The sequence below is a fragment of the Poecilia mexicana genome, unplaced genomic scaffold (assembly GCF_051168715.1).
Source record: "Poecilia mexicana isolate PSO_F unplaced genomic scaffold, ASM5116871v1 scaffold_1, whole genome shotgun sequence".
Taxonomy (NCBI): domain Eukaryota; kingdom Metazoa; phylum Chordata; class Actinopteri; order Cyprinodontiformes; family Poeciliidae; genus Poecilia; species Poecilia mexicana.
The window spans coordinates 20,417,853-20,440,926 of NW_028263370.1; the positions used below are offsets into that span (position 1 = coordinate 20,417,853).

Genomic DNA, 23,074 nt, shown 5'->3' on the forward strand with positions numbered 1-23,074 from the left:
ACAGAAGCAAAAAGTTACAGAAAAAAGAATTAAATTGTTTTTTACATAGTACATGGCATTTTTCTTATTTTTATGAAATATTTATACAACATATAAGAAAGTTAGTTAACACTTTATTTGAAGGGGTGTGCATAAGACTGACATGATAGTGTCATAAATATAACATAACACTTGTCATGAATAAGTTTTATGTTTAATAAGTTTATGACTGTTGTAATTAAGTGTCATTTGGTAAATAATGATACGTTTACTGCAAAGCTGACATTATTCAAGATGTCTTTGTTATGACAACCTGACATTAACCAATTAATTATCAAAATTTAGTAATGTAATAAAACACAAAGATACATAACATTTTAAATGTTGATAATTAACAACTATCATGAATGATGATGATTCATGTTTGTCAAAGTGTTACCGAAAGATTTATGCCTTCGCATGCAAAAATTAAAAATACCTGATCAGAGATACATATGTAAAAATGTACAAAAAAGTTCAAATGCATGTGTAAATTAAATGTGGAATTGTTTCAATAAATATTTAAATGTATTTAATATATGGGTAAATATATGTTTACAGTGCCATTCATTTTAACAGTACAGCACTATTAGAATAAATTCAGGCTCTGCTGCTAACACAGGACTTTAATCTGAATAGAATACAAGTCAGACTTAATGGTTAAATATTGGTAAGCATATTGTGAATATTATTTACCCATGTATTAAATACATTTAAATGTTTATTGAAACAATTACGCATTTAAATCATACATGCATTTCAACTATTATGTAAATTTTTACATTGTGTATCTCTGTTATTTATTTTATTGCATGTGTTAGTGCAAGCAAATATCACATTTTTGGGTTAGAGCGTATTTGTTCATGGGAGCAGCAGTTAATGATGGTGAAACATTTGTAAAGAGTTCTAGATAACACAAAAGGTTTAGTCAGTAGGTATTTGTGAAAAGAACAAACACTGAAGCTCATTCATTAATCTGATTTAATTCCCATTTTCTTATTCAATATATTCCTTTTGTCTTATCAGTAGTTAGATTACATGCCAGTAGTTAAAGAAATAAGTTATTCACAGAATAATTCAGCTGTAAAGTTGGGCTATTTAGTGAATAAATTCTCAGACTCGATTAGAAATAAGCATGTCGGTGATCATTCCTTGTGTGTAAAGTTTCTGCATTCACTCATTAGAAACTGAGCTTGGCTTTAATAATGAATAATAAATTATGGATTTCAATTTTTAGTAATTAAATAAGACAAATGTTGACCTGAGTTCTAAATCCCAATTATTTTGATGTCACCTCGTGAGGTTGCTACAACATTTTTGGTTTCCACAATTTTGATTCCCAGCAATGAACAATCAACAAATTCAGCTTTGGAGATCCACAGATCTTTGATTTCAATAAACAGCCACAAACCTCCACCATATTAATATCAGTGAAATTAAATTCATAATCAAATTGTCTTCTAAAATATTTTAGAACTCAATAAACACAATATTTTTATTTGCTGCAGTGTATTCTAAACAAAGATACTCTTTTTTCCCCAGTTAATTTTATTTTCCTTTTGCATATTAAAAAATCTTACCTGTTCCAAAGCAGACCGAAAAGAAGCTGAAACAAGCAATGTTTCTAAGTGTGCTGAGCTGAAAACTGTGGTTTATGAAGCAGCAGCCCTGGAGAGATAAGGATTCATACAGAACATTGTCTAAAGGTCAATTGAATGTAGTTACTTTGTTTCTTGTAACTGCCGGTAATGTTTCAGGTTTTTATTTTGGCAGCGTTCTGTATAAAGTATCTATGCTAACAGAACAAACAGTTCTAATGAACCCTTTTGTTCCGGTAGGACATGCAGTTCTACTGGAACTGCAAAAAAGGAAAGGTTAAACAGCAAGGCAGAAACATGCATAAAAAACAACTTAGAATTAGCTTCAGTCAATAGGGAAACAAGGTAATGGCAATTGAAATTTATTTCAGTATTTTAATGATGTCATATTATTTGTATTAATATGACTTCATGAAAATGCTTAGTGTAGTCTGCCGTTGACTTGCTACAGAAAATAACTTGATCTTGCAGTCACTCCTGTGATGAATGCAGTTTTATGCCACCTGCTTCAGAAAGGTCAAAAGGTTATAACATCCAGCTGTATTTACTAGTACAAAGCATCCAGTCGATTTATTGTGTTGCACTCATAAAACAGTTCTTCAGATTTGACAACTAGATTTGCCCCACTCTGTGTGTATTTTTTCTTGGAATTGTTCTTTCTGGAGCATCCTGGCATTAGTACACAGAAAAACTGTTTCATAGTTTCTTCTAGTTACAACTATGCAACTGATGTTACTTCAGGTACAAATCAGTCACATAGCACGCAGCTCTAATTCTGTAAAACTTCGCTTGAACAAAAATAACTAGGCATGATGTCTTAAACAATAAAATTAATAAGACAAATACAATGTATTAAATAAATGAATAATAGAGTGTTTTATCCATAACTTTAAAGAATAGAAATAATTTAAATAAAATACTTCTGCAACAACCCCTGCCACATAAAAGTTGCCTAACAACATTTTAAGATTTGCAGCAATACAGACCAATGATATCCACAAGAACTAGGATTAAAGGTAAATTAACAAGGCAAGTAATTGAACAGATATTACACTATTGCAAAGTTTTTTTGTGCCATCTTTATTAACTGTTGTCAGTTGATGTGATGCAACACACATAACAGATTTCTCATTTGAAAAAGTTGCATTTTTTTGGCCTTAACTATCTTTCATTGTCTCTGTTGCAGGATCTGCCTTTCATGTTGGATGTGTTGTTCAAAGGTGGAACTAAACACTAATACATCATCCAGGTAAGGTAAACAAGCTTTATCTCTGAATTAACCCAGGCATCCTTCCATGTAGTGCTGAAAAGCAGTTGGGGAGCATTTGTCAGTCCAAATGGGATTCCAACACATTTGTACTTTCCCCAAGGTGTTATGAAGGCTATACATGGTCTGGTTTTCTCACTAATGAAACCTTGGTGGTAGGCCTTCCCTTGGTCCTACACTGTGAACCAGGAATTGCCCCCAAAGTTTTCTAGCATTTCCAGTATCCTAGGAATGAGATGACCGTCTGGGACTGTTTTTAAGTTCAACAGTCTGTAGTCTATGCACAGACGAAGACTTCCACCTTTCTTCCTCACACACACCACAGGAGATTACTGTAAGGAATAGGATTTTTGGATCCAACCTCAGTTGAGTAAATCCTGTATGTATGTTTTTACTTCCTGGCAGAGGTGTCAAGGAATAGCATTTCTTAACTGGCACATTATCATTAAGCTGAATGTCCATCTCTAAATCTTTGATTATTTGTGTATCCCATCATGTTTTGCAAACACATCACACTCTTCTCTGAGCATCTGTTTTACCTGTGATTGTTGACTCCCTGACAGATGACTCAGATATACAGGTGGATCCCATGGCTCTGTTTCTGCTAGAGGGCTGACCTGCTCTGTCTGGTTGGTGGCACCACTGTCCAATGACAGCGGTCTCTGACCCTCCACAGGCTTAGTTTCTAGTGGGGAAACTGAACCAACATTATACATTCGGCCAAATGTTGTTTCGCCACAGAAGGTAATATCACGGTCAATTAAATGTTCAACTGTCACTGTAATCTTACCCTTATCGTGCCATGAAATCTGAATCAGCTGCTCACCGATAGCTAGTCCTTCAGGCCATGATTCGGGTTCCAGCACTAACTGTGAACCACATAGCTGATGATGGGGTGGTCAAGGCTACTGCTTGCAACCAGGATGGGACCCAGACAGGTTTCTCCTTCATTCTAGATGAAAGAAAAACCTCTTACATCTAGAAACCTAGATGAAAGAAAGGTTTCATCTAGGTTTAAGGTAATAACTCACCTTTTACCTTTAACTCAGGTAAAATGTGAGTTATTATCACCTTTAAGCTTTGGTAAAAGGTGATAATAACTCCTATCCATCCTTCATATGGTATTTCTGTTCCATTTGAATTCCAGTATTCCTTCTTCAAGCAGTTCCTCCTCACATTCATACTCGCTCATGCTCACAGACATGTTCCTATATGGATTAACTAGCTGTAGTCCACCTTTGTTGCTTGCACATAACTTGTATGACAAAAATGTGTAATAGTGCATACAAATGGTAGGGTTTTCCCCAGTGTATTATAATCCTGTCGGCCTGCTATGCTTTTATCTTTGTGAAAAAAGAATTACATGCGGCATTTACATCTGAACAAGCTGCTCAGTGTGTGTCTCTGTCTTCACTGTAAAGTTTATGTATGTGGTCCCTGTTGGCCGGTGTGTTAGTGGTTAAAGAACCAGCACTAATCATTCATCATGCAGGTTCTGTCCGGTGAGGAGTTTTCACACTCACCTCATAGTCATTCATCATGTTGGTTTTATATTATTTTATAAATATTTTTAGTATTATTTTTCTGGTTACATCAAACCATACCAAATGCTTTGTCCACTTAGTCAGCCAGAGTTAATGCGCGCGGAGATCTGAAAATCTCGTCCCATAAATTTGAGTAATCAAAACACTTTCTGTGGAGCTCATAAAAACTCCATTGACACAAAATGAAAGAGCTACTAAAGTGACATTAGCAGAATTAAATTAAATCTGCCATTTGTTGTGCATCTCAGTGCGCAGTGCAGCCGATTGGGTTCATCATGCAGGGCCGGTCCAAGGTTGTATGAGGCCTTGAGCAGAATTGGACTGAAGGGCCCCACTTGCTGCTGAAACCATCAGCACCTTTAACAGCTTCTGTGTTAGATTTAATAAAATCTGGGAGAGGGGGAGTAGCGTAATTGGCCAAATTTTTAATAAAAAAACACGGTGGACCGCCAATGGACAGGCTCAGCGCCCCGACCACCAGACTTAGCAAGTTTTCTGAGGGAAACCCTGAATGGTGTGCTTCCATATGAGTCCCTTTCATTCCATCCAAAGCTCTTTTGAACTCATTAATCCATTAAACAAGCCCATAAGTGAATTAGTCCAGGCATCAAAAGTGTCCCTGGCTGTCCTTTGAACAATTCCTGGTTTCACTATTCCAGCTGGCCATGTGCATTAGTCTGATGTCCACTGTCCTTGGTCATCCATCTGTATATAGTCCCCAAGATCCATCTTCTCGTGATAGGGAGTACACAACACATAAGCAGAAGAATAACAATTAGTATTATTACTAAAGTTAACCCTATTTTGACTGCAAAAGATTGGGGCAAGATAGAGACCTTTCTATGAAGGCCATGGAATGACCTCCAGACTTTCCAGGACCTCCATGCATGTTCTGTCCTGCATTACCTTTTACTTCCACTTCAATTTACTAAGCCTGGTCATTACTATTTTAAATTTGTGTTTTGGTGGGGTATGCATAGGAATGTATGTGCAGCATTGATTTGCGAACATATGGCAAACTCTTCCCACGTTAGACAAAATCAAATTAATGCTCATCTGTTTTGTCTCGTCATTCTGCTCATTTCATGGAGTTGCTCTCCTAGGGCCATAAATCCTTCAACAGTAAAGTTTATCATTCTCTGTTGGTTATAATAAACATAGTTAATCCATTCAACATTTTGTTAATTGTAACCCAAGGTAAGATGGATTCAAATCCTGCAATAATTTTGTGTTGGTATTCAATAAAATATCTTCACCACACATTGTCATAATGGGAGGTATTAGCTTGACCACATGCAGAACATATACAGGAGACCATCAAAACAGATAGTTTATTTTGAATAGAACAATGAGTGTAGCGTGTGATTCTTGTTCTGGAGCAACTGGATCAGTATTTTCTGAGTTTTGAAGGTAGGGGAGATGAGAGATAAGAAGGCAGTTTGAAATGTGACTGCGAAGGCAACTGAATGAAGCTTACTCTATGAATTTATTTTAATCAACCACAAAGAGAAGTTGGCTCACTGGAGTTTGGGTTGCTTGTGGGGGAAAGAGATGTCTGGTCTGGGATCAGACGATTGGAGGAGTTACAGAGATTCCTGAAGGTTGCAGATGGAAGTTTCCGGCTCAAGACCATGGCCTCGGATTTCGAGGCACTGGTCCTCTTCCTGGCTGCTTCACACTTGGCTGCGAACTGCTCCAGTGAAAGCTGTGGATCAAGACCTGATGAAGTCAATAGGACTTCAGTGCTTTCTATATTTGAATATTTTTTATTATTTTTCTGTTACTATGCAAGTACTTGTAACTTTGAGTTTAGTTCTCTTGTAGTAAGGCAGAACTAGAGGTTTCTGATAAGACTCCTTGTAAGCTTTCATTTCCTCCCAGACATGTAGGGTGTGGAGTTTTTCAACCAAGGTCAACTGAAATCATTCCTTCAGTTGCATGACAGTGGGTAAAGATGTGGCTCTGTTTTCCACCTGGTAATGGAGATAAGTTCAGACTTGTGTTGTGTTCTTTTTTGCTGCGACTATATAATCATGTAGCTGTTGTTCAGGGGTCTTCTGACTGTGTTCAGTGAAATGGATCTTCAAAAGTTTTTGCTTTTGACTAGAATTAAAGACAAAGAATAATCTTTCTCTGGTTATTGGAACAGACTTTCAGTCTTTGATAACATAAATTTCCACACCAGCAAGTTTTTATCTGTGTTTAATCCTCTCATCAACAATGAAGAGAAGTTCCTCCCCATTAACTTTCTTAACTTTACATCCAGCTTAAAAAAATGAACTGAATGTCAATGTATCCTTTTCTGTCATTCAGGAGGAATTTTGGCTCCATTTTAAAAACATTGCCCGGATTATGAACTGCGTGGTTTGCAGTAAGTGTTGGTTCTAGTGAAAGTTGAAGGTCAATCTCTCTTTGTCTTTTTCTACTCATCAGGTTGAAGCTAGGTAACCAGTAAATGACTGAGTTGATGCCACCAATCCTTCTTAGCTGGCCGTGAGAGGTTGAATAGCATTCGCTTTGCCTACATCCCCCAGAATACTGTGTGGTTCTGGATCAGAGTTCTGTAAAATTCTAACATATTTTCTATTCATATGGATCACCTGTGTACAGTATGACGAAGGACAGAGTAAAAAATAAATTAATCAAAAAAATAAAATTGAGAATATGCTTGTAGGTATCATAAATTGTGGTTGGTGGTTGTGAGGAGAGATGGAGGGAGACCCAGGACGTAGATGAAAATTATGATTTTAATGAAAATGCTCAAACAGTCCAAATCTCAGGCAGCACGGCAGAGTGGAAACACAGAGGCTCAGCACCGGTAGCAACTGAATTAAACAAAGACTGACAAGAAGAGTTTATGCCGACACAGGACTTCACAGTTCAACTGTGCCGGCAGACGAACTATCATAGACATTAGACAATGACCCGACAAGAGACAGAGACACACACCTGGGAACAATCAAGGACTAACAGGAGAACATAGAGACTCAGGGGAACAGGACTAACAATGAAGAGAAGTTCCTCCCCCATCAACTTTCTTAACTTTACATCCAGCTTAAAAAAATGAACTGAATGTATCCTTTTCTGTCATTCAGGATGAATGACAGAAAAGAAAATCTCAAAATAACTATACAGAAAAAAACAGATAATGACAGTAGGAACATAAAGTTGTAATATTTTGGGAATAAAGTTGAACAAAAATAAAGTCAAAATATTGCCAGAGTAAAGTCAAAGTATTTTCAGAATAAAGTCAAAATATTCCCAGAATAAAATCTAAATATTTTCAGAATAAAGTCAAAAATATTTTCAGAATAGTCATAATATTATGAGAATAAGGTCAAAGTAAGTCTCTGTGTTGCCCTGTGACAGACTGGCGACCTGTCCAGGGTGTGCCCTGCCTCTTGCCCGGAACGTAAGCTGGAGATAGGCACCAGCACCTCTCCCGACCCCACTAAAATACAAGGGTGTACAGAAAATGAATGAATGAATGAATGAATGAATGAATGAATGAATGAATGAATGGATGGATGGATGGATGGAACATCTTTTAATTTTCACTTTAACTTTTCTGGAGTTTAGGTTTGTAGAAAGAGTTGACTTGATGATACCTCAATAATTTTCTTCTAATCTGTGTAAAAAGTTTTTCTTTTCTGCCAACTTAATCAGCTTTCTGTTGCGTGCAGACTCAGGGTCTGGGCACGGCTCTGAAGATCCTCTTCTCCTAAAATCCAGATCCAGAACTCACCAGAACACAGCACATCCAGCTCAGTCGACAGAAAATAGTGGCTTTAATGAATGCTTTCGGCAGGTAGGTTCCCATAGCAACCGTTACTGTGTAGCTAAACATTCCAGTTGGAGCATGCTCAGTGTAATCTTTCTTTGCTGTCACAGGTTGTGCACCAGTATATATCAGCTGCACAACTTCCTCCTGATGTTGAAGGAGAAGAGGTAACAGAGGAAGAAGCTCCGGCCCAGATGATGATGATGATGGGAGTCACCTCAGCAACGTTTTCCCAACATCAAAGCATAATTTTTTTTTCATCCTGCTAAACCTTGACTTTGATTATTGCTGTTGAGCTTTTCAGATTTTTTTCTTTTTTTTCCCCCAAAACCCTCGGATGAATCGCTGTGACATTTGTTACGTCGCAGGATGAATTTCCTTTCTTGTTCCTGCAGATGTCTGAGGACAAGATGGACGCCCCACCCGCATACTGCTTATTGCACTTCATGTTTGAGTTCCTCCTTGAATCAGCTGAAGTCTGCTGACTTTTACCGAATTTGGATGCCTGATTTAATGTGTTTATGCCACAGCTTAGACGAAGTTCTCTACTGGATATTTCCACTTCTCATGCTTCTGATTCGTAGCTTCCTCCAACTTCCTGTCCTCCTAAAGCTGCAGCTGCTGAAATTGAAAATTAGGGCCAGGTAGTCCTCTGACTCCCATTTATGTTAATGTTTTGCAGCTTGTATCATATCAGATCACGATGAACATGACAGCTCGACGTCAGGGCTGGGCAATGAATCAAATGTTTGATTTTTTTTTTCACCTTGGGGTTAAGAGTGATATTACCATGCAGAGGGCCGCCATCTTGCTCGACTTACAGCTTTGATTTTTTTGAGTTTTGAATTTAGGCAAAATGACAAAGTATTTGGGTCAGTTTTTTAAATTGTTATTTATGAGAATACAGCCACAATATTGCAATAATACAGTCATATGACAATACAGTCATAATATTATAAGAATAAAGTAATAATTCTATAAGAACTTCCAAAGAAAAAAATTAAAAATTAAGTGATACTTTGGTATAAGTTTTACAGGTACAGATAATATTTATTACTTTATAGAAATACTTAATTTTTTAACACATTAGCATGAATTTATGACAAGTATTAAGACTTTGAATCGATTGTGTTAATATTAAGCTATTTTTACAATGGCATATTTGAGCCATGGTAGGTAGAAAAAAAATCTGAAATTTTGAGATTAATTTCAGAATTGTTGTTTCTTCTAATTTTCTACTTTAATTTTCGACATTTGGAGCTCAGAAATTTCTGATATCATTCTCAAGATTTCTTAGTTTTGGTGGAATGAACTCCTTTTTTCTATTTTTTGTGGCCCTAATACACTGTTGTATTTTTTTCTCATTAAAATAACCTTTTTTCCTCTTAATGTTGAGATGATTTTGTCTGGTAGAATTGCATAGTCTAATAGTTCAACGATATTCTAATAATGAAACAATATCTTTGTAAACTGGCCCTAATACTCCACCATACCACTTTTTGAAATTATTTTCTCTCACTTGTAATTTATTTTTTAGAAAAGAAAGAAGGCAAAAATGGATTAACGCCAGACCTAGTATGAAAGAAATATTTAATTTTTAAGCCCCATCACCCAGCCCTACTGCAGCCATTAGAGCAATTTACACTCATTTCTACCGTCAGTCAACTCTATATTCTGTTTTTATTGTTGTTTTTTACTTAAATTAAGTCTCTTGGACTCTGATAGCTGCTTTTGCTTCACACATTCAGAGCAAGGTTGTTACAGTGGACTCCATTATTATTTAATTATTTTGGCTTCTCCAGAATCCCAAGGTTTGGTTTTATGCTACAGAAGTTGAACTTGAAGAGCTGGTTTGTGCGAACGTTGTCTGCTTTTTGAATTACTTGCAGCAGACTGTTTGACCTTAGATCAGTTTGGAACATTTTAGGAACACAGTTATTTTACAGATAACATTGGACACAAGTGACATAAGGGCAAACAGCAAGGGAAGCTGGATGTTTTTGAGAATAACAATCTGTTTCCTCAAAGGTAGGACTGAGAGGACTGGAAGCTGCTGTGGTTTGTGCTGCCTATTCTAAAGACTTAGAGAGATGAAGTTACAGTTATCCTACTAATTTATTTAGTAAAAAATGCATTCCAATATAACATATAACATAGTTGAAAGCAACTTCAAACAAGCCATTAAAATGATGTGTGCAGTGTTAGGTCAAGAAATAACAGGAAAACCTTTTTGCTTTTCTAAATCATCGCAGGCCAGAAGGGAATTAAGATTTTTTTTCCCCTTTCTGTCTTCCAAAAGGATTAAGGTCAAGGTCTTCTAAAGGAAAACTGTGAAACTGTGGTGCCTGGACTTTTTATGTAATAAATAGTAATAATAATAATAATAATAATAAAAACATTTAACATTCTGGCTCATGAGATCTCTTCACTGTTTCAAACATGACTACATGATGAAAGATAATTTCAATTAATACATTTAATCAGCACCTCTTGATTTTAACCATAAAACTGTAAGGAAACAATGATCAGGTTGGAAAATTTGTCCCCTGGTTCTTCGCTTTGCTGCATACAGAAGGTCTTGACCAAATAGTTTTGTGACACGTCCTGTAACGTAACTACGTCTCTCTCTCTTTTATAGTAACACATATAAATCATAATTCATACAACTAATACAAGATTTGTCAAAAATATACAAAGTCAATAACTTGTAGCAATTTCAAAAATGTTATTGTCATTAAAGGGAACACAATTTCTGGTTGCATATATTAAAGCATAGTTATTTCTTGTGATTAAATGTTACACAAAATCTTGATTTTTTTTTATTATATGAAAAACACACATTTATGTAGGTCTTTAACAATGTCAAGTAATTAAATATAAATTGTGAGTTTCTACCAGATTTAGTAAGTTAATGTTATATGATGAAATTAAATGCTTTCATTCCCAAACCTCATCAATCTCCTGCCACTAAGGAGATGGTTTATAAAGGTTGCACTTTTCTCCAGTCAGATACGGGTCACAGGTCAGCGTGTATTTAGCCTCAACGCTTCCATAATCTCCTTTGCACGTGAAAGTGTGAGTGCCAGGGCTCAGGTACTTCTCACAGTGAACGAGAAGGTCGTCATATTTCGGATCTTCATCCCAAACCTCAATCTTCAGAACCAGCCTTGTGTCAACCTTCATGAGAAAATTTTAATGGAGGATCATTCAGATGCATATTTTCACATTAAAAGTCAAATTATTTAGTGATATAGAAAATAAAAATGTTTTCCACGCATCTCAGAAGTTGATAAATGCAGAGTAATGTTAGCCAAAACACAACAGTACAAGATATGAAATACATCAGCTAGGCTGTGTCTGTTTACACAATATATGTGTAAAGTGGTTTCTGTTCAAATATTTTCAGATTTTTTTCTACTTTTACTTTTATTTGTACTCGAAAATAAACACCATGAAATGTGCATGGTCTATTCAAGTAAAACCAAATACTTTTTCATGAAGGTGCTGACCCAGTATCCCAAAACATAAAGAGTCTGCAGCCCGGCTTGGATCTAGAAATGGAGTTGATTGTCCATTCCCCAAGTTCAGAATACGCAGTTTGTCTGCATTACATATCATTTTATACTTTGATTTGTCTCATTTGATTTGATTTATTTATTTCAAACAGGTTTTTAAAAATAAAAAAAAAAAATAAAAAAAAAAAATAAGCAATCTGTAGGACAATTGGACAATGAAGGTTCATTTTGTACATTTGTTGTTTGGAAAGCCAAGTTTTTGTGCTCATGATTGATTTGTAAAAGCAATAAGAGGGTCAGCACTTCCTGTCTCAACAACAGGTTAAGCAGAGCAGTGAGTGTGGGAGCCGCATGTCCACAGACACCCAGGTTGGTTCTGAGAACCGAAACAAGAACAAGTCGGGCCTAAAGGGAGGTGCTCTTTTCTTGTCATTGTGGCTGCTGGTTCATGTGAGCAACAAGTTCAAGGACAAATTAGTTCATAATCAATAATTTAACATCATCTGGTTGAAATTGAAACTACAATGCATTTCTGATATTAAATGATATTTGACCCAATATGAAATGTTTGGTATGAAATTAGTTTGGTGGCACCAAAGAATTGATCAGCTTTCTTTCAAGACTGATGCATAAAAGACCAATTCTCCTCACTGCCGGTAATCTAATATATATTTTTGCATAAATAGATGCTGGTATTAGATCTATAAATTCTTCTGCATCAGCAGAGTAAATGTATCAGTGTGTCTGTTGTTGAGCTTTTTCAGCGAATCTGTGATGATGTTTACTGACCTTGCCCAAATTAAACTCAGCGTTCCACCACGGATTATTGGATTCGATCATTTTGGTCCTGTGTTGTATGGAACCATAGAACATCTTAGCATAGCTGTGAACAAAAGAGGAGCCATATAAAAGGTGTGCTCATCAGGTTCCATAAGGTCTTTGTTTTTTACCTTTGCATCAACCCACCCGTCAGTTACTGAAAGATCGTCTCCAAATAGATCCCAGCCTCGAACAATGGTCACTGATAGAGTTCCCCTTGAGGCTTGCAGAGGGCAGCAGTTAGAGGACAAATAAGGACCATAGCCCCTACATCGTGGTTCTTTGGGTGATTTCTTCACAGCAGTTTCCTCCAAATACTTCTCAATAGCAGCTTTCACTGCTGCCTTTTGAAGCTTGTTTGGCACAAGCTGATAGAGAGGTCGAAGGGAGTACGAAACAATATCTGGATGTTCTTTCAGGCTTTTTAGCCAGATCATATAACCTATGGAATCATTTTTGAAAATTGAAAACTTCCCCAACCAACCATTTCCTCCTGACATCTCTGTAAAGTGTCGGTGGAGACCAGAGCTGAAGCCAGTGGTGAAGTCCTTGTTTTGTAGGACACTTTTGCAAGACTTCGGGACACTAGAGATTTTCATCTTCCCCAAGCCAACAGCAACACCCATAGATAAACAGGTGTGGATCTGGGTGAAAGAACAGCAAAGAGATTTTTTTAAAAAGCTGCTTTACACCAGACATTTGCATAAAGAGCCAGACACAAGCAGAGAAGAATATAGTCATATAGAAATCCTTGGAAACTTAAATGGACAAAAAGTAATAAAAATCACACTTAAAAATACTTAAAGTAGGTTGTTGGAAGTGATGAACTTCATATTTTTGCAGCTTCTTGTTTTTGGTAATAATATAAGCAGGGGTAAAAGTAGTTTTAAATTCTTGCCGGTACTATGACAATAATTTTAATGAGGTACTATCTGCAAATAAGTATCAAAATACTAATACTAACTGTAGCTTTACTTGAGTAGCTTACATTATTTTTTGTAATATTTCCACCGCAGCTAGCATGTATAAACATCAATAAACATTTTTTTCAAGCGGCATTTACCATGCCTCTGTGAACCACCTGTGTAAAATGTTCCAGTCTGTAAATCAAACCACCAATCCAATCAGTAAACACCATCTTTTATAAGTCAATAAGCAGTTGTTGTCGAGGTGTGCTGTGCTGTTTTAACTGAACAAAATAACATGAAACACAACTATACTGAACAAAAATATAAACACCCCATGTCAAGTATTATTGCCATGTGGAGCAACTGTAAATGAGCATTTGCTGACATTTATTGTACAAAAGACATCAATTTATTTTCTGTACACCCTTGTCCCTTAGTGTGGTTGCTGGTGCCTATCTCCAGCTAAAGTGCTGAGCGAGAGGTGGGGTCACCCTGGACAGGTTGCTAGTCTGTCGTAGGGCAACACAGAGACAGACAGGACACACAACCATGCACACACATACTCACACCTATGGAGAATTTGGAGAGGCCAATTAACCTGTCAGTCATGTTTTTGGACTGTGAGAGGAAGCCGGAGTACCCAGAGAGAACCCACACATGCACAGGGAGAATGTGCAAACTCCATGCATAAAGACCATTTGCTTTTAATCAGGACATTTTGTAATAAGCAGACAGACGTTATAGGCTGCTGAGAAACCTACGAGCGCCGGGAGGGCGGAGGAGGAGAGAAAGAGAGAACAAAAGTGTCATGTGGAGGTGTAGGTGGTGGTGAGGAGAGACGCTGAGACCCAGGTTTTAGTGATGATGAAGATTTTAATGATGAAGATACTCCAACAGTCCAAACACAGGCAGTGGCAGAGAGACAGGCACGCAGCCAAATACCGGTAGCAACTGATAAACTGGACATGAAACGAGAGCACGCACAAACCAGGACTTGGCAGTTCCACTGGTGAGTACGATTTAACGTTAGAGCAGTAACAAACCAACTTAGACGATAGACACCGTTAGACAAGGACCCGACAAAGAGCACAGACAACAGGTGGGTTTAAATACACACGGGGTAATCAGGGGAATGAGACACACCTGGGGAGCAATCAGCGGGGAGGACAGGACAGAGACTAACAGGAAACAGGACTGAACACAGAAAAACTCAAAAATAAACACACAGAAACACGGATCTTTACAGTACCCCCTCCTCAAGGGGCGGCTACCAGACGCCCAACGAAAAGTCCAAAAAATAAACAAAAAACGACCCAATAGGGTGGGCGGAGGGGCGACGGAAGGAGGGCAAGAGTCCAGAAACTGTCCAAAACAAAAAAAAAAACAACCCAACAGGGTGGGCGGAGGGGCGGGTCCGGCGGGCGTCGCCGGCGCAGGAACCGGAGTCCCGGAAGCGGGTCCGGCGGGCTCCTCCGCCGGCGCGGAAAGCAGAGACGTGAAGGCTGGTCCGGCGGCCTCCTCCGCCGGCGCGGAAAGCAGAGACGTGGAGGCTGGTCCGGCGGCCTCCTCCGCCGGCGCGGAAAGCAGAGACGTGAAGGCTGGTCCGGCGGCCTCCTCCGCCGGCGCGGAAAGCAGAGACGTGGAGGCTGGTCCGGCGGCCTCCTCCGCCGGCGCGGAAAGCAGAGACGTGGAGGCTGGTCCGGCGGCCTCCTCCGCCGGCGCGGAAAGCAGAGACGTGGAGGCTGGTCCGGCGGCCTCCTCCGCGGTCCGGCGGCCTCCTCCGCCGGCGCGGGAAGCGAGGTGGCTCTGGAGCGCCGGCAGAGGGCTCTGGAGCGCCGGCTGAAGGCTCGGGCGGAGCGGTAGGAGCACTGGGTGACGGATCACTGGGAGCACTGGGAGACGGATCACTGGGAGCAGACTCGGGGAGCACTGGGAGACGGATCACTGGGAGCAGACTCGGGGAACTCTGGGGGCTCACTGGGAGCAGACTCGGGGAACTCTGGGGGCTCACTGGGAGCAGACTCGGGGAACTCTGGGGGCTCACTGGGAGCAGACTCGGGGAACTCTGGGGGCTCACTGGGAGCAGACTCGGGGAACTCTGGGGGCTCACTGGGAGCAGACTCGGGGAACTCTGGGGGCTCACTGGGAGCAGACTCGGGGAACTCTGGGGGCTCACTGGGAGCAGACTCGGGGAACTCTGGCTCGGGGGGCTGCGCTCCGGCAGCGGACTCGGTGAGCTCAGGCTCGGGGGGCTGCGCTCCGGCAGCGGACTCGGTGAGCTCAGGCTCGGGTGGCTGCGCTCCGGCAGCGGACTCGGTGAGCTCAGGCTCGGGGGGCTGCGCTCCGGCAGCGGACTCGGTGAGCTCAGGCTCGGGGGGCTGCGCTCCGGCAGCGGGCTCTGGAAGCTCGGGGGCCGGCCACGCCACCAGTCGTGTCACCTGACGACCAGGAGCCATCCTCGCTACCTGGAACCCCATGGCCAAGGGGACTGTGGCAACTGGAGACGGGCAGACAGTGATAGCTGGGAAGAGACGGGCTGGGGTGGCTGGAACAGACGCTAGGACTGGCAGAGGTGGAGTGAATTGTGGGGGTGACGGAGGTCTGACAGGTGAGGTGAGTCTTTTCTTTTGAATGAATTCCTCGTGGAGCTCTTGCACTAACTCCAGCATAAACGGGTCAGCGTGAAACATGTTGAATAGATACTGGAAATCCTCCTCAAACTCAATATTATAAATGTCCGGAGATTTTAGGAATGGGAAGAGCGGAGGAGTTGTGGTGGTGGTTTCTGGGTCCATGATGGCGTTCCTCACCGGTCTTGGTCGGGTCCTTCTGTCATGTGGAGGTGTAGGTGGTGGTGAGGAGAGACGCTGAGACCCAGGTTTTAGTGATGATGATGAAGATTTTAATGATGAAGATACTCCAACAGTCCAAACACAGGCAGCACGGCAGAGAGACAGGCACGCAGCCAAATACCGGTAGCAACTGATAAACTGGACATGAAACGAGAGCACGCACAAACCAGGACTTGGCAGTTCCACTGGTGAGTACGATTTAACGTTAGCGCAGTAACAAACCAACTTAGACGATAGACACCATTAGACAAGGACCCGACAAAGAACACAGACAACAGGTGGGTTTAAATACACACGGGGTAATCAGGGGAATGAGACACACCTGGGGAGCAATCAGCGGGGAGGACAGGACAGAGACTAACAGGAAACAGGACTGAACACAGAAAAACTCAAAAATAAACACACAGAAACACAGATCTTGACAAAAAGAGACATAAAGAGAGAGAGAGAGACAGCTGGAGGGGTACAGGCTCCATCACACAGCACGAACAGTTCAGAAACAATAAGAAATGAGAGAAAAAACCTATTTATAAACAGATTAACTCGTGTTTCAAACTACGTATTGCTAGCTAAAACTGCAGCCGTTCTGACTGACAGCTTTATTGCGCCGTTCTCCTGGTACTGCGTACTGACCCAGAGACTGTTACTGGTAAGCAGTACCGGACCATATTGACTTACTTTCACTCCTGAGCATTAGAATCATGGAAGTATCTCATATGGTTGTGTAAAAAGTCTGTTTTGTGCATTTTGTTACCTCACTTGAGGTTAATCCATTCAGGAAGGCCAAGCATCTTCGTGAAGATATCAGTCGTCTCAGTCGCCCTCCAAGATTAACCTAAAACAAGTATAAAGTTCTTTAAAATTATTTCCTGCAGAAAAATGTCTGTTACTAATTCACAATGTGTGTGTGCCAAAGTTCTCACCATTCTGAAGTAGTGTGTGCCATAGGTGTTTATGAGCTTTGTATACTTATTCTTAGTGCAGGAGCTGTAGTAACTTGGCAGGAGGTCTACCTGCTGTTTGAACTCTATGCTTAAAGGAGGTTTGGATGATAATATAAATCTAGACACCAAAACAACATTAGACAATTATTTAAAAAAACCATGACCTGCAGGAACTCAATGAAAAAGTCTAATTTCCATCCTACCCATAATGGCTGCAGGCGACACTGTGTGTGCTGAAAGTGTAGCGATCCTCTTTGCTCCTTTGTAAAGCAAACTTGTAGGTATTGGAGCGGGTTCCTCCCACATCTAACTTGCCAGATGTCAGAACTTTTTGAACATCCAAGCCAAACTGATGAAAGTCAGACAACGCATGTAGTTTATAAAGTGTTAAACAAGAGGCCATATTTTTCTATCACTATTCTAATCACTTAGGTTTCTATCAGGGTTGTGTTTTCAAAACTCAGGGCTGCATTGAAAATATTCTGAAATGTTCAGCTTTGAGATGTTTCTTACCATCCAATCATTGGTGTCTTGGGATGTGTAAGCCTGAATCAGAGAGCTGTTGGGACATTTTACAGGAAGTAATTATTATTAAACATCTACAGGTGCTGGTCATAAAATTAGAATATTGTGATAAAGTTCATTATTTTCCATAATGTCATGATAAAAATTAAATTGTCATATATTTTAGATTCATTGCACACCAACTGAAATATTTCAGGTCTTTTATTGTTTTAATTTTGATGATTTTGGCAAACAGCTCTTGAAAACCCAAAATCCCTGTCTCAAAAAATTAGAATATTATGAAAAGGTTCTCTGAACGAGCAATAAAAATAATCATCCGAATCAACAAAGTAACTCTAAACACCTGAAAAAGATTCCTGAGGCCTTTAAAAACTCCCAGCCTGGTTCATTACTCAAAACCGCAATCATGGGTCAGACTGCTGACCTGACTGCTGTCCAGAAGGCCATCACTGACATCCTCAAGCAAGAGGGTGAGAAACAGAAAGAAATTTCTGAACGAATCGGCTGTTTGCAGAGTGTTATATCAAGGCACCGCAGTGGAAAGTCAGTAGGAAGGAAAAAGTGTGGCAGAAAACGTTACACAACGAGAAGAGGTGACCGGACCCTGAGGAAGATTGTGGAGAAGGGCCGATTCCAGACCAAATTAAATTTTCATCTCCATAAAACTTTTCAGCAGATGGAAGCATGAAGTGCTCCAAAATCTTCTGATAGCTGCTGCATTGATCCTGCCCTTGATAAAACCCAGTGGACCAACACCAGCAGCTGACATGGCACCCAGACCATCACTGACTGTGGGTACTTGACACTGGACTTCTGGCATTTTGGCATTTCCTTCTCCCCAGTCTTCCTCCAGAGTCTGGCACTTTGATTTCCGAATGACATGCAAAGTTTGCTTTCATCCGAAAAAAGTACTTTGGACCACTGAACAACAGTGGTCCAAAGTGCTGCTTCTCTGTAGCCCAGGTCAGGCGCTTCTGCCGCTGTTTCTGGTTCAAAAGTGGCTTGACCTTTGACCTGGGGAATGCGGCACCTGTAGCCCATTTCCTGCACACGCCTCTGCACAGTGGCTCTGGATGTTTCTACTCCAGACTCAGTCCACTGCTTCCCCCAAGGTCTGGAATCGGCCCTTCTCCACAATCTTCCTCAGGGTCCGGTCACCTCTTCTCGTTGTGCAGCGTTTTCTGCCACACTTTTTCCTTCCTACTGACTTTCCACTGAGGTGCCTTGATATAACACTCTGCAAACAGCCGATTCGTTCAGAAATTTCTTTCCGTTTCTCACCCTCTTGCTTGAGGATGTCAGTGATGGCCTTCTGGACAGCAGTCAGGTCAGCAGTCTGACCCATGACTGCGGTTTTGAGTAATGAACCAGGCTGGGAGTTTTTAAAGGCCTCAGGAATCTTTTTCAGGTGTTTAGAGTTACTTTGTTGATTCGGATGATTATTTTTATTGCTCGTTCAGAGAACCTTTTCATAATATTCTAATTTTTTGAGACAGGGATTTTGGGTTTTCATGAGCTGTTTGCCAAAATCATCAAAATTAAAACAATAAAAGACCTGAAATATTTCAGTTGGTGTGCAATGAATCTAAAATATATGACAATTTAATTTTTATCATGACATTATGGAAAATAATGAACTTTATCACAATATTCTAATTTTATGACCAGCACCTGTATACAGTTAATTTTCTTATTTTTAATTAGGTAGTTAAGCTTAGTGAAATTGTGGATTTAACTATTATTTTAATACTTAAGCCTTATTAGGCAGGTATTTATAAACTACAGTTATATTCACTAAATTAGAAAATGCTTCCATATGTGGCTCGGTTTTCAGATTAAAAGTACTTTTGAAAATAAACTCTAAGCAGGTATTGAACACCATTTTCATTAAACCTGTACTTCTGTATTACAAAATATTTTTATTGGTTTGCTGTGTTATTTAAATTTTCAATGTTAAGTTTGCATTACTTGTAAGTTCAAAATCCTCATAAATAAGAGAAATAAATTCTTTAAAATTTCATATATGTAGAATCATTCTATATAAATAATGTTTCACTTAGTGATGAATCTGTCATGATTTGGTTTGAGGGTGGTGAGGTAGAACGCAGGCAGAACCCAGGATGAAAGTGAAAATGAAAGTTTTTAATGACAATCCACGGACACAGAACGACGGCAGAACAGACACACAGGGAAACAGGCTGGTTACACACAGCGAGGATCCGAACAAGAGACAAAGACAACAGGTGGGACTAAATACACTTAAAGAAACGAGGCACAGCTGGGATCAATCAACAGGGAAGACACAGAGACTGTCAGGGGAACAGACAGAAAAACCTCAAAATAAATACACAGAAAACAGATCATAACAAAATCTTCTGAAACAAATGGACTTTTCAATATTACAATTTAGTGAATAGATCTGTATTGGCCAGTTTTCTTCACTTGGTAATTTTAATCAAAAGTTCTAGTTTGTTAATAATTTTCCTAATTAATTATTTATAGTTATTCACAGTCAAACTGATTCTCATTGTTGCAGGATGGTCCTTGATCACATGTCCCTTTCTGTGTGTGAATATATGTGTGTGTGTTTTAGGACTTCTCACCTTGTAAGTCCCCATAAGAAGTGCTGTCTTTGACTAAGTTTAGGAGTAAGGAGTGACTTGAATTCAGGTCGGGTTTAGGGTCAGAGTCAGGTTTTTATATGCACAGACTAAAGATGTTAAGTTGTCCTGCTGCAACAGACAAAGTGAAATGGACATGATGTGTGAACTATGCAACCAACCCCTCTCTCCAAACAGAAATGGTTTGACTAGAGAGAACATATTTGACTTACAGTTTACACCATAAAATATTTGAAGGTGGCTCGACTTAAAAACTGAAAGTCCACCTTCTGCTTTGAAATGCAACTAAAGTCAATAAGAAAATTGTTTAGGTTTTAACTCATAAATTTAAGTTCTTGAAGATGATTTACCAAGAAGAGACAAGTTGTCTAAACATTTTTTTTAGTTCTGTTAGCGCATTAATCTTAAATTGTGAGTTTTAACTTAATAGTGGACTCTGAACCAAATAATCATTTCACAATATACAAGAAAAAAAAAACTTCCATCACACATTTCTGTATTATTTTCACTCACCTTATTAAGTTAATGTAACTACGTATTTTATATTAGAATAATTAAAATTCTTGTTTCAATTTGATTAGAACTAAATTATCATTTACTAATTTAATAAACAACAACAACAAACAACATAAATTCTGCTCAAAAACTTCTAGCTGAGAGTTACAACTTATCAAAATGAACATTTGGCTTAATAATACGTCAGAGTCAGATCAATGTAACACACGTCCATCTCAGGATACAAAAACATGCCTCTAAGCATTCTGGGAAATAGTTCCCATTCCTGTGTTTTTCTTCTGTCAGTGTTTTTAGCACTAACCTATAAACTCTAGTATATTCATCCCTTTTAAGATCTAAAACTATATTTATTTCACTTAAAGACTAGAAGTTAGTGGACACAACTAAATGTGGCCCAAATGTTTTACAGTATATTAGGCTGACCTGCTCTGCAGAACATGGTCAGTGCTCTGCAGGCAAAGAGAAGTAAATACACAACCTCAGACTCCCTCCATAGCTTTGATATCTTTAAGCTGACAGACTAGACGTGTTTGGGATTTTGTCTTACAACTTAACTCTGCTTCAAACTTTACCACATTTTTTGTTTTGCTTTGGTCTTCATGATGCTGTTTGTAACCTTAACTGTGAACTTAACTGAGAATAAAGGTGCATTTTATTTATTTGTTTTAAGAATTATAAATTTATTTTGGGTGACCTATGAAGTCAACTGGTTACACTTGAATATATTTATAATTATCAGAATATCAGTATAAATGCACACCACATTTTTCATATTTAGCTTCTACTTCAGAATTATCCACTATGTGTTGGTCTAACAACATAAAGGTCCAATAAACAGACACTGCTGATTGGGACATGTAATAGTAACGTAAAAAAAAAAAAAGAAAAAAATATATATATGTGGTAATTGTTAGTTTAATCATGTTATTCTACTTTTACAGTGTTCACAATGCGGTTTAAATACTTTACCTAGCAGAGGTGTGATAACTGCTCATGATGTCAGCATTGCATTGACTGCTGGCACTCCAGTCCAAAACAGAAGATGAAATCTTAAAATGAAGAAAAGTCGCATTATTGTTAATCCCTCAACTCAGACGTGCAGCGGTTGATTTATGCATTTTTAATTACTTTTTGGAGGACATCGTTTTGAAGAGGGTTGCTGCAGAGTTTACAGGTTTTGTTGGGGCTCAGGTAAGTCTTCACATCAATCACATCAGCTTTTCTCTCCATTGTGACTATATCAAAACCTTCCCCCACCAGATTATGGCCAGGTACAAAAGGAGCAGCATCACACTCTGTTTGGGTCCCGATCTGACAGGCCAGAACCGAGGAGTGAACAAGGAGGACGCTTAGGAGGAGAAGAGCTGAAGTTGAATCAGGCAGCATCGCTGTAGACAGAAGCAAAACAATAGAGAAAAAAGGAATTAAACTGTTTTTTACATAGTGCATGACATTTTCCTTATTTTTATGACTTATTTTTATATCATCATATAAGAAAGTTAGTTAACACTGTATTTGAAGGGGTGTGCATAAGACTGACATGACATGACTGGCTTTCATGAATATTTATGACTGGTTATGTCATAAACATGGGCTTTATAAGGGTTATGGTAACACATGCAAAAATAAAAAAATGACTGATCAAAGATGCATATGTAAAAATGTACATAAAAGTTCAAATGCATGTATGAATTAAATCTGTAATTGTTTGAATAAATATTTAAATGCAGCAGTTAATGATTATTCAAGAGTTCTAGATAACACACAAAGTTTCAGCCAGTAGATATTTGTGAAGAAAACAATTGAAGCTCATTCATTAATCTGATTTTATTCCCATTTTATTATTCTATATATTTCTTTTGTCTTATCAGTAGTTAGGTTACATGCCAGTAGAAATAAGTTATTCACAGAATAATTCAGCTGTAAAGTTGGGCTATTTAGTTAATAAATTCTGAGACTTGATTAGAAATAAGCATGTCGGTGATCATTCCTTGTGTGAAACGTTTCTTCATTCCTTCATTAGAGACTGAGCTTGGCTTTATTAATTAATAATAAATTATGGATTACAATTTGTAGTAATTAAATAAGCCAAACGTCGAAGCGAGTTCTGATTCCCAATAATTTTGAAGTCACCTTGTGAGGTTGCTACAACATTTTTGGTTTCCA

At 39.0% G+C, this 23,074-nt stretch overlaps 1 protein-coding gene across 1 annotated transcript; it reads right to left on the reverse strand.

The window, feature by feature from the left end:
- Nucleotides 1-11,175: 11,175 nt before the first annotated feature.
- Nucleotides 11,176-22,294, reverse strand: LOC106905767 (perforin-1-like). The gene is made up of 9 exons (XM_088007677.1): nucleotides 22,037-22,294; nucleotides 21,878-21,957; nucleotides 17,760-17,805; nucleotides 17,450-17,595; nucleotides 17,226-17,364; nucleotides 17,057-17,137; nucleotides 12,690-13,186; nucleotides 12,513-12,606; nucleotides 11,176-11,385 (listed from the first exon to the last, which is right to left on the reverse strand). Exons 1-9 carry the CDS (start codon nucleotides 22,292-22,294, stop codon nucleotides 11,176-11,178), a joined length of 1,551 nt encoding a protein of 516 aa, XP_087863803.1.
- Between the last annotated feature and the right edge of the window lie 780 nt (nucleotides 22,295-23,074).